Source organism: Phaseolus vulgaris, chromosome 5 (assembly GCF_051622355.1).
Source record: "Phaseolus vulgaris cultivar YP4 chromosome 5, ASM5162235v1, whole genome shotgun sequence".
Taxonomy (NCBI): domain Eukaryota; kingdom Viridiplantae; phylum Streptophyta; class Magnoliopsida; order Fabales; family Fabaceae; genus Phaseolus; species Phaseolus vulgaris.
In genome coordinates, this window is record NC_143502.1 from 5,555,176 (window position 1) to 5,570,005 (window position 14,830).

Sequence of the window (14,830 nt, forward strand, 5' to 3'; positions counted from 1 at the left end):
ATATTTAAAATGTATCTTGTTAATGCACACATTCTTAAAATACATACTTAAACAAATATTTGTAGATACAAAGGCACACTCATGACTTTTATAAATGTGGACTACCTATGATGCATAGACATATAAGTTTGGGATAAGAATTTTGGAAATATTTTTCACGAGTCATTGCCAAATTTAAACAATTTGATTAGCGACTTTACAAAATTGATGTCTAACTAGATTTTCAAGGAAGTCAAATTTCCTTGATGGTTTAGATAAACTAATAAACTTCATCACATATATTTATAGAAATTATTGAAAAAATCATTTTTAAAAAGAAAATAAGTATTTAGAGTAGATTAAAAGTTGATGCTAATAAATAAAAACGGTTGTTAATTCATTAACATGTTTGCTGATAAAAAAATTCATTAACATGTTTGCTGATAAAAATAAATTCATTAGCAGGATGAATTTATGTTGCACATAAAATTTGACTTTAAACAATCTAAAGTAATTACCCAGCATATCAAATGGTAATTTTCAATGCGATTGAAATCCAAAACTGTAAGATAAATTTGTGTTTTAAGACCAATAAATGTGTACGAGACTAGTATTGGTAACGTAAAAGATTAAGGTGTGAATTTTCGTTAGATGAGTATCCGAAAACGATTAAAAAAGAAAAGAAACTTCTAAGAAAAGATAACATTGTTCTATTTTGACCAATTATGGTTGTCCTTTAATCAACCTATCTAAGACATTCTTGGATTAGACTTTGTTATACCGGTGTCCTTAATTATTGGGCCAGACCATTTGGGCTCTTTCCTGGTCTATCTGATTCACCTGTTGTGTCCACATCTAACATCATAGCTTACCTCACGTTCAAGAATTTAGTTGCAATTAATTTCACACCAATCTTCGCGACTAACCCTCTAAAATCAATTTAAAAGGTTTTTACCTGCATAAAACGAGTGAATTTTGTTAAAATGGTGCCATATTTAATGTATATTACTGGAATAAACAATTTTTTAAAAGTTATATATATATATATATATATAAATATAAATAAGTCGTGTTTGTATGACACAACTTCATTCTAAAGAATTTGTATTACAAAAATATGATTTCATTTAAGATGGTAGTGAAATCGTGTTGGAAAAAGACAACATTATACGAAAATTATTAAATAGATACTAATTTTAGAGATAAAAAATAATTAGTTATTATATAAATTAAATTAGATATTATTTTAGAAACTTAAAAAATTATTAGTATCTAAGGTAATTTCTATTATTAATAAATAGTTTTTAAATTGGTATCTTTTAGTTACCAAACTTTTAGCTACCAACTTTAGAATCTAAAGTAGGTTTCAATTATCTCTCCCTTTTTTATGATGACAAAAACTATAAGTTACAAGAACAACATAAATTCTTAGTGTACCTGTACGGATAAAGGGGACCTAGGCAATACTTGTCCGTTGGGTACATAATTTGCTGACGTATCGGTTGTCTCCAAGTTCCTTCAAGCTTCCTCCTTTTGCTATGGATGCTCCGCCGGTCGAGGGTACCTGTGATTGCACTCTGACGTTCAAGTCAGTGCCAGGATTTAGGAGTTCTATTGTAGGATATGAAAAACGTACCTTCTTCCCCCCTCATGAGTTCTACTTATAGGTCGACTTATGGGCCTTTACCTGCGTGGGTTGGATAGCCAGTTAATAATGAACATGCGTAATCGCTCCCTAATATCGTTGAAGTGTATCTTTCAGTTTAGTCAGTTTCTATTGTTGCATTGAGATATTTGTATTTCAGAGTGTGTATTTGACTTATTCAACATCAATTGTAACTGCTGGTTTATTACGTTGTAAATGTATTTATCCTCGGTCGTCTGGTCACCAATGTTATTTGACTCGGTCGTTCGGGGTTCGACCGGTACACTTGCCCCTAGGCTCGAGGAGATTCATCTCTGAAGAGTCGTGTAGTAAGGATGGGGTTCCCGAGGTTGTGCCTGATTGCTAGCAACATTAAATGCGTGGCAGAGATGTGACGCTTGGCAGAGCTGCCGTTTCGTGATGCACTGTTTCATTGAATGCATTCAACGGTTGAGATTTGATGTTGTTTCGTATGTCGAGTGGTACTGACCATTGGATCAGATTGAATCCAACGGTGTTGGACGCTTGGTAGATGACTCTTTCTCTTGTCTGCTTAGTTATAAATAGCGCTTCATTGAGGCGTGGAGGGGTTTGCGCTTTCCTTTTTCTCTTAAGTCTTGTGTCGTTTGCTCCGAGTGCCGAGTCTCCTACTTTCTTTGAGTTGTCAAGTTTTCAAGTCAGTAATGTCTTCCTCTGTGGATTCTTCTAATAATGTTGTAAATATCGAGTCATTTATGACTCGCACTGCATCCGGTAGTGCGAGAGAGGGTAGTGAGCTGAGTCGGTCGTCCGACGGCCCAAGTTATGATTGGGTTGATCCACTGATGTTAAGAATTCCCACTAGGTTGAGGGACTCTGTAGTTTAGACCAATTTTTGGCTAATCATTCATTTTTAATCGTCGAATGTCCGTCAGATGCGGTAATGGCCAATATTTGTTGCACTAATAATGTTGTAAATATCAAGTCATCTGTGACTCGCACTGCATCCGGTAGTGCGAGAAAGGGTGGTGAGCTGAGTCGGTCGTCAGACAACCCAAGCCATGATTGGGTTGATCCATCGGTGTTAAGAATTCCCACTAGGTTGAGGGACTCTGATAGTTTAGACCAATTTTTGGCTAATCATTCATTTTTAACCGCCGAATGTCCGTTAGATGCGGTAATGGTCGATATTTGTGGCACTACCGATCGCGTATGCCACGGTCGGGAAAATGCTCCTCAAGATTTTTTTCTTTGTATATAGTATTTTTTTTGCTGATCCACATGTGACTTTTCTTTTTGACGATTTTACCATGAAGGTCCTTCGAATCCTCAATGTGGCACCTACCCAACTACACCCAAACTTCTACCCACCCCTCGAGCTTTTTTATATTACTACAATACCCTCCCGAGTACTCCAATAAGCTGGTTGTCCCTGTCTAGTCGACCAAGGAATGTTTGGTTGCTGCCTTTAACACGTCATACAAAAACTTTTAAGAAAAATATTTCAAAATTTTCGTTGAGCTGGACAGCTGAGACCTTTTTTATAATGTGGACGGGCAAACCAAATTCCCTTTCCACTGGACAGAGAATCCTACTCAGCTTGGTAATTGGTTGTGGTCATCCATGTCACCGTTGGATAAATCAATTTTGGTAGTTCTTGATCAACTTCCTTACAAACTACCAACCCGAGAGCTGATAGCTTTCATGGGTCATCCGAGAAGTGGGCAGATTTCAATGGTATGTAGATTTCATGCATCTGACTATGTATTCATTATGTTGATGTGGTTTAATTTTGTATGTACCTTGCAGTTATCGTCCTACGGATGGATCCAACATTGAGTAAGTTCATGAGCCACCTTAAGCGGCAAGTGGTCAGACGAAAGTTAGGGAGCTTTGATGGGGTTAACAAAGAGAAAAAAGTCACTTCGGTTGGGATCGTTCCTGCCACCACGACTAATCCTCCGGTTGCTAATCGAAAGAGGGATCGTTCGCCCAAGGTTCAGACTAGACCCGAAGTCGGTCAATCGTCTATTAGGAAACCCTCCATGTTGAGCCCTTCGATGCAAGTGGCCCAGGCTGTACAGTTCGATCTCCTCCCGGAAGATGAGGGTGTTCTGGCGGCCATTCCCACCAGAAACTTAATAGAGTAACTGGTGGAACTGCAGAGTCGGGCTACCGTCGTGGGCAAGACATTGGGTGAAGAGCTGAATAGAACTAATGCAGTGACAGTGCCTAAGCTAAGGGTCGAGCAGGAGGAGTCGGCCAATCCGTTGAAGGCGGCCTTAGAAGTTGCTGAAGCTTGTAGGGAGAAAATGCGCCTAAACGATCGAATAGTTAGAGAAGAATTGGAGGCGTTGAAGGCAGCTTTTGCTAGAGTGGAGGCCGAGAGGGACCAATTGCTTAAGGAGAAAGTTGATGCTGAAGAAAGAGAAAGGACTCTTAATGTTGAGATGGAAAAATGCCAGGAATTCATGATAAGAATAAAAGAAGAGAGTTTTTATCAGGGTGTCCGACAGGTAGCCTTTTTACATGGTGTGTCGACGGATGACCCTCGCTATGACTTGGGGAAAAGATGTAGTTAATGGCAACTTGGTGCCACTTGGCGGGAATGCCCACAATGTGATGGAAGAAAAACCTCAGAGAATCGAGGTGGTGGACGCTAGAGCATTTAGTCGACGAGATAGTAGAATAGCAAAAAACTTGGACCCAGGTTGTGGGCTTTGAACAATTTATCTTATTTCAGCACCTTTATTTTTATCTGCATATGAACGACTGGGCATCTTATCTTTTATATATTTGATTTTGTTAAGTAACAAAAAATACTTGTGCGTAATGCAAAACCAATAACCGACCGAACGATTGGTAAAACGATGGCATGGTAAATAACGTAGTTATTAACGAGGGTCCGACCGATAGCTCGGTGAATAACGTAGGACTTATTTAAGATGTAGATCGATAGCACGGTAAATAACATTGAAGTTATTAATGAATCTCCGACCGAGAGTACGGTAAATAAAATTTAAGGTATTAATGAATCTCCGACCGAGAGTACGGTAAATAACATTTAAGTTATTAATGGGTTTCAGACCGATATCTCGATAAATATCGTTTAAGTTATTAATGAAGTTCAGACCGATAGTACGGTAAATAACATCTAAGGTGTCGGTAAATAAAGTTTAAGTTATTTATGACGTTTAGACCGGTGTAATAGTGAAGTAACCAATTTTGAGGTGTCATGCGTTTGGTTGTTAGCCGACTGGATATGAATGTAACATAAACATGCAAGACAAGAGGAGTTAAAAGTGTCTCATTAAAACCTTCTCGGTCAAAAACCCTCCTTAGGGATAAAACAACTAACCGAGGAAAGAGTACACTAATGATATTTATCAGCTGTAATAAAATTTGAGATGCATGACATTCCACGTTCTCAGTATAGTTTTACCTAACAAATATTCTAAATAATATGCTCCGTCGATCGCTGTGTCAACTTTCAGGCGTCGATGCGCATTCGCCAGACTAAATCTTCTTTTTGAAAGTTTCTTGGCTTTACTTTTGAATTGTATCTCCTTGTCGCTCGTAGCTTGTAGGCTTCTTCCTGTATTATGCATTTGTCCCTGACTTCATTGATAAGGTTAAGGCCTACCAGTAGGCTTTCGTATTCAATTCTAAATCCAGCACTTGCCGCCGTAGAGAAGGTTCACCTATTTCGACAGGGATCATGGCTTTTATTCCGTACGTCAAACTGTACAGTGTCTCTTGAGTCATAGACTACGGTGTGCATCGGTAAGCCCACAGAACTTCAAGAAGTTCTTCTGTCCAATTACCTTTGGTTGGACCAAGTCTCTTTTTGAGCTCATTGAGAATAACTTTATTGGTGGCCTCAACTTGACCGTTGGTTTGTGGGTGTTCAACTGAACTCGTAATATGCTTGATATCAAACTTTTCGTAAAATTCTGCTAACGCCAGTTGGTGAACTGTCGGTCGTTATCAGTAATGATGAATTGAGGTAGTCCAAATCGACACACGATATTTTTTCATACGAAATTCTAAACATTTCGTGCGGTTATCACTGTTAAGGGTTCAACTTCAATCCATTTAGTAAAATAATCGACGCTGACTAACAAAAATTTACATTGTCCTTTGCCTGGAGCGAAAAGTCCAATTATATTTATTCCCCACTTCACAAATGGCCATGGAGATAATATGTAGTGTAGGTTCTCAGGCTTTTGATGAGACAGAGCGTCGTATTCTTGGCCCTTCAGGCATTTTTGTACAAATTATGTACAATCATCTTGTACGGTTGGCCAATAATAATCAGCTTTAGTACCTTGGTCGCCATGGTTCGTGCTCCGGAGTGAGTTCCACATACTCCCTCGTGTAGTTCTCTCATGACATACGTGACTTGGTCGGGAGTAAGACATTTCAGGAGTGGACGACTGTAGTCTCGCCTGTAAGATCTTGTTCGATAAGTATAAATTGGGCGGCCTGTTGTTTCATCGTTTTTTCTGAGTGTGTGTCACACATTCTGTCAGTTAAATATTGTTTAATCGGGATCATCCAATTGGGTTGGGTATCAGTTGTCATGCATTCTTCTGTGCTAACACTAGGTTTGGCCAAGGTTACATGAATGACCGACCGGTGAATTCTTTTCTGCTTGGTGGTTGCAAAATAGGAGAGTGCGTTCGCGCGAGTGTTATTTTCCCGTCGAACGTGCTGAATTAATACTTTACCAAACTTGGGCATCAAATTTCGCACAAAGTGGAAATATTGTTGAAGCAAGGTCTCTCGAACTTCATATTCCTCTTTAAGTTGTCCAACCACTAGTCGTGAATCACTTTTGCAAATCAATCTTGTTACCTCCAATTCAGTAGCCAAGAGACTGGCTATAATGGCTTCGTATTCAACTTGATTGTTCGAAGTTTTGAATTCAAATTTCAAGGCTTGTTCAATGATAATCTCACCTGGTCCTTCCAATACAACTCCTGCTTTGTACGACATATTGTTTGAAGAGCCATCAACGTGTAAGATCCATTGAGGATGCGCTTCTTCAGTCGGTTGTGGAGTAAGTTCAGTTGCGAAATTGGCAAGGGCTTGAGACTTAATTGTCTCTCTGGGCTGATACCGAATGTGAAATTCTGAAAATTCGATTGTCCAACCTATCATACATCCGACTAAATCTGGCTTGGTCAACATTTTCATAATGGGATAGTTGGTCCTGACTATAATCTGATGATTATGAAAATACATCTGCATTCGTCGTGGGGTGATAATTAGGGCCAACGCCACTTTTTCGATCATTTGATATCGAACTTCGGTGCCGTGAAGCACTCGACTAACAAAATATATTGGTCGCTCTTTGGTTTTTATCTCTTGTACTAAAGCGGAACTTACTGCCTCGTTTGAAATAGCAAGATAAACAATTATGGGCTCACGAGCGTCCGACTTCTGGATGACTGGTGGGGATGCCAAAAATATTTTCAACTGGTGAAATATATGTTCACATTCGGCAGTCCACTCGAACCTAGATGCCTTTTTTAACAACTGCATAATAGGTCTTGTTCTTTCTGCAAGTTTTGGCACAAACTAAGACAGGGCAGTGAGTTGTTCGACCAATCTTTTTATCTCTTTGATGTCGTTGGGACTTCGCATCTCTGTAATGGCTTTGCACTTCTCGAGATTGGCCTCTATGCCCCGATGGGTGAGCATAAAACCTAGGAATTTCTCTCCTTCCACGTCGAATGCACACTTATCGGAGTTTAGACACATATGATGCTTCTGTCATAAATGTTGTTTTTCCTTTATCGCGAAGATGGCCAAGGGGGACAAATTCCTTTTTTATCTCTTTGATTCCTAAAGTCGATAACCCACAACATCTGAATGATTTTAGACCAATTTCTCTGATTGGATGTTTATACAAAATTATGGTAAAATTTCTGTCTCTGAGGATGAAGAAAGTGTTACATAAAGTCATAAACGCTAGACAGTCCACTTTATTGGAGGGCAGGGGGATTTTGGACAGTGTTGTTGTAGCAAATGAAGTTTTGGAAGAAGTCAAGAGGAGAAAGAGCAGTTGCATGTTCTTCAAGGTTGACTATGAGAAGGTGTACGAATCAGTTGTTTGGGAGTTTATTTATTACATGCTGGAGAGGCTAGGCTTTTGTGACAAGTGGATTGGCTGGATAAGAGCTTGTCTTGTGTCCCATTGGTGTCGGTGTTAGTAAATGGAAGCCCTACCCAGGAGTTCAAACCAAAGAAGGGGTTGAGACAAGGAAATCCTTTAGCACCATTTCTTTTTCTCATTGTGGCAGAAGGCTTAGCTGGAGTTATAAGGGAGGCGGTTGAGAAGGATTTGTTTGAAAGTATGGAAATCGGAAACAGGTCCGTAAAGGTCAATATGCTACAATACGCTAATGACACGTTGTTTTTCTGCAAGGCGAAAGCATGAAGTGTGTTCGTTATCAAACCTATTCTAAATTGCTTCGAATTAGCCTCGGGTTTAAAGGTTAATTTTCAGAAGAGCAGGGTTGGTGGGGTAGGATGCAGCCCTCTTTTGGTACAACAGTTTGCGGCTATTTTGAATTGCAAGATGATGAAGACTCCATTTAAATATCTGGGCTTACTGGTTGGTGGATGCCACAAAAGAAGTAATTTCTGGAAAGAGATAGTGGAAAAAGTGAGAAAAAGATTAAGCAGATGGAAAGGTAAGTTCATCTCTATGGCAAGTAGACTTTGTCTGATTAATTCGGTGTTGTCCGCTCTTCCTCTGTTTTTCTTGTCTTTGTATAAAATACTGGTTATGGTGAAGAAGGAAATTGTAAGGTTGCAAAGCAACTTTTTATGGGGTTGGGGCTCGGAAAGCAAGAAAATTGCATGAGCTTCATGGAACGAGGTTTGTGAATCAAAAGAGTCGGGAGGGCTTGGTATGATTGATATACGACAGTTCAACATTGCCTTGTTAGGAAAGTAGATATGACGTTTGACGGGTTTGTGGAAAGAAGTTCTTAACTCAAAATAGGAGGCTGGAGAGATCTTCGGAGCCAAAGAAAAAGTAGTTCTGATTCTCTGTGGTGGAGGGATTTGAAGGAGGTTTGGACTCTTGATGAGTGGAAATATAATTTTGAGGACACTTTCTCATGGAGGTTGGGAACGAAAGGGAGGTAGGGCTTTGGGAGGATAGATGGGTGGACAACACGAATCTCAAAGACACCTTCCCGAGACTTTACACCATCTGTTCTACTAAGGATTCTTCCATATGGCACATCAGGGAGAGGTCCGAAAATTAAGAGTGGAATTGAAAGATCGAATGAAGAAGAAACTTGTTTGAATGGGAGCAAAATCAAGAATATCAATTGATGCAAATTTTGGGGGAACAGAGGGTTAAAATGGATAAGAAGGACTTGTGGGTCTGGAAAGATAAGGAGTCAGTCGTGTTCATGGTCAAATTCGCGTACAAAATTCTTAAAGAAGATTTTCAGGGGGCTGAGAGGGAGCTGTTAAGGGGTTTCTGGAGGTTAAAGGCACATTCATCTTCACACCTCACCACTTTGAGGGTTCTAGAAGACAAAATAGTGACTAAAAAGAATTTGGTCATAAGGGGGATAGGTATGAGTTCAATTACGTGTTGTTTGTGCGAGGAGGAAGAGGAAACCATGTCTCATCTTTTTTGCACTTGTAGAGTTGCTTGGCTAGTGTGGTCCAAATGTCAGAAATGGATGGGGTTAACATTGTCGGATCATAGGGAGCCAAAATAGTTTCAGGTTGAGTGGTGTCAAGAAAAGCGTTAATCAAATTTGGGGATGTGTATGGATAGAAGTTGTAGGAGAGTTGTAGATACATAGGAACAAGGGGATATTCAAAGGTGGTAATATAGATCATGTTGAAATCTTTACTCTAGCATAAATGAAGGCTTGGTCATGGGTAATGTCTAAAGCATGTGGTGTATGTTTTTCATTTTCTGATTGGTTCCTTGAGCCTTTAATTTGTATGACGTCTGTCAATCTCAGGTAGGTTTTTTGTATAAGGGTTGAGGTATCCCTGAAATACCTCTTATTTATTCATTCGTTTTTTGCTGATAAAAAAAACTATTATTATTTTTTTTTTAAGTATTATTTAGGTATTTTAAGGTTTTAGTTCCCATACTTTCACTTGTCAGAAAATTTTAAATTTTGCATGATGTTTCCTAGTATAAATTAGAGATTTATCAAAACATTATGATTATATTGCATTCATAAATTTTTTACTCATACATTACATAATGTTATGTGTTCTAACATGAAATTTTATTATTTCATTGCCTATTTTGGATATAACATGTTGAGTGGGAGGAGAAGGGCAAATGCAAAGAAACTCACTTTGATGCACCTTAAGGTAACCATGCATAACACTTTAGGATAGATGAATTATTAGAATGACATCAAACTTTTTCATATATTTATAGAATTTTGTGTAGTGTTATATGTACTAATTTATTGTATGTAGACTTGTTATTTAAATTATGATATTACATGCATTATTGTTCTAGAAATTTGATATTTTATGCAGGATTAGAGATTAAAGTGTATAAATAATAGTAAAACATTTTTAAAAAAATACATTTATAACGACAATTCCATCTGGGAACTGTCTTTGGTTCCAATGGGAACCGTCTTTAAAAATACACTTTTTATTACTTTTTTCATTGTTTATTTGGCAAAATAACAACAGTTTTTACACGTGTTGTTATAAACAGCTGATTTACAATGACACACAACGGTTCCCGAACCATCTTTATATGACATTTTTAACCATCGTTAAAACACTATTCTGCATTAATGCATTAAGCGAGATACAACTATCTTGCATAAGTTGTGTTGATACTCGTTTTAAGTGGACTTATCCCCCTCGCTTAAAGCTTTCGCTCTTTCACTTTAAACGAAACTATGTTCTTTTCAGTTACAACAACTCTCATCTCACTTCAAACCACATTTTTTTTTTCATTTAAGCAACTTATCATTTTATGATAAATCTTCCTAACATAATTTGTAAAGGATTGATATATATGATTCTTATGCATTTTCCATACCCAAAGTTTTGTAGCAACTCTTTTTATAACAACTTTATATTTTGTGATAAAAAAATTGTGACAATTTTTCAGTATTTTGTGATGATTTTTTCTCACAAAAAAATATTTTTTTTAGTACTGGATGGTTCTTCAACTTTTTTTTAATATAAAAGTTTTCATGTTACACATTACTATGCAACTTCACATCTCAGTTAGGCTGAAATTCTAAGTAACAACAATCATCTGTCATCACATGAAAAAAGTACTATTAAAAAAAATACAAAAGATAAGAAAAAACTAGACCAAAATCTATATATTAACAAAAACAATACATATGTAAACAATATTGAATGGTTCTTCAAATTTTGAGTGTAAGAGATTTTTTATTTTTTTTTAGTTCTCATATTACTATAGGAGTAGGACTATGAAGACAAGGTTTTTCGTGTAAGTAAAAGTAAAATGCATTTGAACTTTAATAACAGAAATATGGTTTAAAAGTACAAATGAATAAAAAATTGTTCTAACTTAAATATCTTAAATCAATCATATAAAATAGTTGAGAAATTAATGAATATGTCATACCCAAGATACATGTGCGATCACTTTAATGATATCAGGAAACAATTGTACTTCTAACTATTCAACTTTAAAGGGACAACATGAGATAAAAGTGGGAGTGACAAAAATGAAAATATTAAGATAGATATATGACCATATTTTTTTTTATTAGCAACAAATATAAAATAAAATAAAAATAAAAAGTGTAACAATATGTCATATAAAAATAACAAAATATGGTCATATAAAAATAACAAAATATGGAAGAAAACATTAGTGTAACACCTATTGATGGAAAACGATTTAAGATGTAAACCCTAAAAAAAACGAAAAAGTGCAACAAAATGTCAGTGTTAAAAGAGTAGATGGTGTCATTTTTAGTCTCGTAAAAAGAAAAGGAGAAAGGTCAACAGTACAATATAAGATATTGTTAGGAGAGATTTCACGCTAAATAATACTCTACTAAAACTGTGACTTTTAACCATTTTGAATGACGTTGCATGATTCATTTAGTCCATCTCATCTAGTAAAATAAAACTTTGTTATGGTTACTATTTTCTTAAAGATTTTATATCCTTGTTTATAGTGGAATAATAAAAGGATTAATTAATAATTTTGATGCTTACAAGGTATTTATAATGGAATAGTAATACTAAACTCTTTAGAAGCATTTTGCATTGAAACAAATACTATATATACATCATCATAAAAAACGGCATTAAAAGATCATTCAAAATGAACCATCAATAATCAATAATTATAGTAATTTGGATAATTACAAATGGATTATGATGCTGTAAGTCCCAAGACATTCATTTCTCTTCTGATGTTCACCTGATTGAAACTATGATTAAACAGTTAAACAAATAAGGGACGTAAGAACCAAGATTTGCATTAAGAATGCTTGCTGTTGCTTCCAAGTAGGTTTGGTTTTTAACAAGAAACCACAAGAAAAACCAAGACTCAAGACCCCATTATTCTTCTACCACCAAACCATTTTCAAATTCTATGACATGCAATTTCATTCTTTTCTACTTCAACAAGTCTCAGTCTACGCAAGATTACCATATATTTCAGATTTTCCGATATATTGCATTCACATCATACTCGTATGTGCGAACGAAACTAATTGCTTTGTAATATACATAAAGGATGAATACATTTGAAGCATGGTCTAAAAGTTCCATGCAAGTTCATCCATACAACTGAGATCATGAGAGATAAATTCGGAGGAAAGTACACTCTCCAACAAGCCAAAATCAAAGTTAGAACTCTCGAAAGAAGCACTGCTTTCAAGATAGCCCTTGTTAGCTTCTCTCACATCAGTTCCCATATCCTCACAAATCTTGTCCTTCTCTTGCTGCACCAGCACTTGTGTTCGCTCTTCTAGTGTTTGAGATCTGAAATCATCAACATTAACTCTTGAAACCCAATTAGCAACGCTTTCATTGTTCGACAATTCTACTGCAGTGGGGTTCATATATGAAGGTGAACAAATGTTGGAGGCGTTGTCCATTAATAGTTCACAAGGCCAATCGGATGAAAATTTATTTGAAATAATAGGTGATGTTTGATATTCAGATGTAACAAAGCTGGAGGGAGTTTGAACGATGTTTGGTGGAGGTTTAGGTAATGAAGAAAAGGTTTGAAAAGTAGTTTTCACTGGTGCATTTGGTGTGTGTGAACTCATAATGAAAATGGAATTGGAATTTTGATGCATATTGGAAATGGTAGATGCTGAGCTTCTTCTATGAGAAGATAGGAGATTGTGGGTTTGTGGATCTAACCCTTGAGAAATGAGCTTCTTCTTTATGCATGAGTTCCAGAAATTTTTGACCTCGTTGTCTGTTCTTCCTGGTAGGTGTTTAGCAATTTGTGCCCATCTGCAGTATACCAATAACACATGCATGGATGAATAGGCAAGCCCTTGCACTGAATTATCTACTTCCTCTTCTGTATGCGATAAATCGTGTTATAACTTTGGATTTTTCTCTTTTCGCATACACATTAAGCATATCTTATTTTTTTAATGTCTATCAAGAGAGAGATAGAAACAATTTAAATGTAATCTTGTGATAAAATTTAACATGTGAAGATGAAGGAAAATTTGACAAAGATTTGTTGAGTTGATGATTAGATTAAGGCCATGACTACGGATATCAAAAGGGTATATTCATCTATCTGATCAGCGGTTCCTTAATCCTTGGTTGTGTGCAAAATCTTGTAAAACAAAATAATACTGCTCTCATATAATACATTTCTTTTTAGTCTATTAAGTTTAATGTTTCCCTCTTACTACTTTTATTCTCATATTTTATGTGCTTGAAATTTATCTCCTTTACCTGTTTCCAAGAATTCTATGAATATCAATTATGATCTGCTCTTCTTCAGCAGTGAAGGAACCCCTCTTCAGATCCGGCCTAAGATAATTAATCCATCTCAACCTGCAACTCTTGCCACATCTCTGCAATCCTGCACATAATCAGCAAACCACAACATCATCTTTTATTTGTTCATCATCACAAAAACAACACAGACAAGAAGAAGGAAATGCTTGCCTGCATATTTTGGCACAGAACTCCAACTTTTATGTCCATGTATGTTGATATATCTGACAAGTTTTTCATCTTCTTCAGGAGACCACAGTCCTCTTTTGATTCTCTGTTTGCTGCAGCAACGGTGGCCCATCACTAAGTTCTGTGGAAACACTCTCTCTACACTGAGCACTTGGGATTTTGCAACAGCTCATTTATAAATGAAGACCTGGGAGGTGATATAGTACATGTGTGGGGCCTAGACCCTATGGTATCAAAACTCTGACTCATTGTGCAAATGTATTGGTGGGGTCAGGAGTGAAAGGGAAGGTTAATTGGTAGAGTGGGGAGACAGGTGCAAGAATCGATCTTTCCTATCATTTATCCAAAGGGCAACAAATGTGCACTAAGACTTTTGGGAGAAGAGGAGACACTGTGATAGCGTACTTTACCCATTTTCCAAATTGTTTAGGCATTTAATCAAACAAATGGGATGCATGGATAAAAATGAGAAAAGGGTGTTTTTCTCACTGTTGTTATAAACTCTTACGATATGTTTGGAACACATCAATCAGAAAGGAAAACTTCACTTTTCTTCTTTTCCCTAGTTTGAAACGTGAAAGAATGGAAAAAAAAATGTGTGAGAAGGACTAATTGCATTGGGTTTTGGAAGAAAAGTAAAAGGTGAGATACATAATAAAATTCCGAATTTTCTTATTCTTTTATATATATATATATATATATATATATATATATATATATATATATATATATATAAATTTTCACACAACTAAATAAAAATAAATACAAATAATTTTAACTGTATGTTGAACAAACTTTATTTTTAGAGTCCATGCAATAAAACATCAATGGTTCTCACTAAAATCAATTCCCTATGCCTATAAGTCTATCTAGCATGTTTAGACAAGTTTTTTTATTAAATATTTTAAGAGAAAAAGATAAAAGAAAAAATTTAATAATAAAATTTTTATATAAACTAAAATTAAATTAAATATATTAAAAAATAAGTTTTTTTAAAATATACGAAAGTTTTTATAAATTAACTTATGCATGAGTTAGCTTTAATTTATGATT

General features: G+C 36.1%; 1 protein-coding gene across 1 annotated transcript; it reads right to left on the reverse strand.

Moving 5' to 3' along the window:
- Positions 1-12,272: 12,272 nt before the first annotated feature.
- MYB67 (myb domain protein 67) lies at positions 12,273-13,955 on the reverse strand. Its single transcript, XM_068645068.2, has 3 exons — positions 13,760-13,955; positions 13,544-13,673; positions 12,273-13,084 (listed from the first exon to the last, which is right to left on the reverse strand). The coding sequence occupies exons 1-3, from the start codon at positions 13,887-13,889 to the stop codon at positions 12,376-12,378; spliced, it is 969 nt and encodes a 322-aa protein (XP_068501169.1). The 5' UTR covers positions 13,890-13,955; the 3' UTR covers positions 12,273-12,375.
- Between the last annotated feature and the right edge of the window lie 875 nt (positions 13,956-14,830).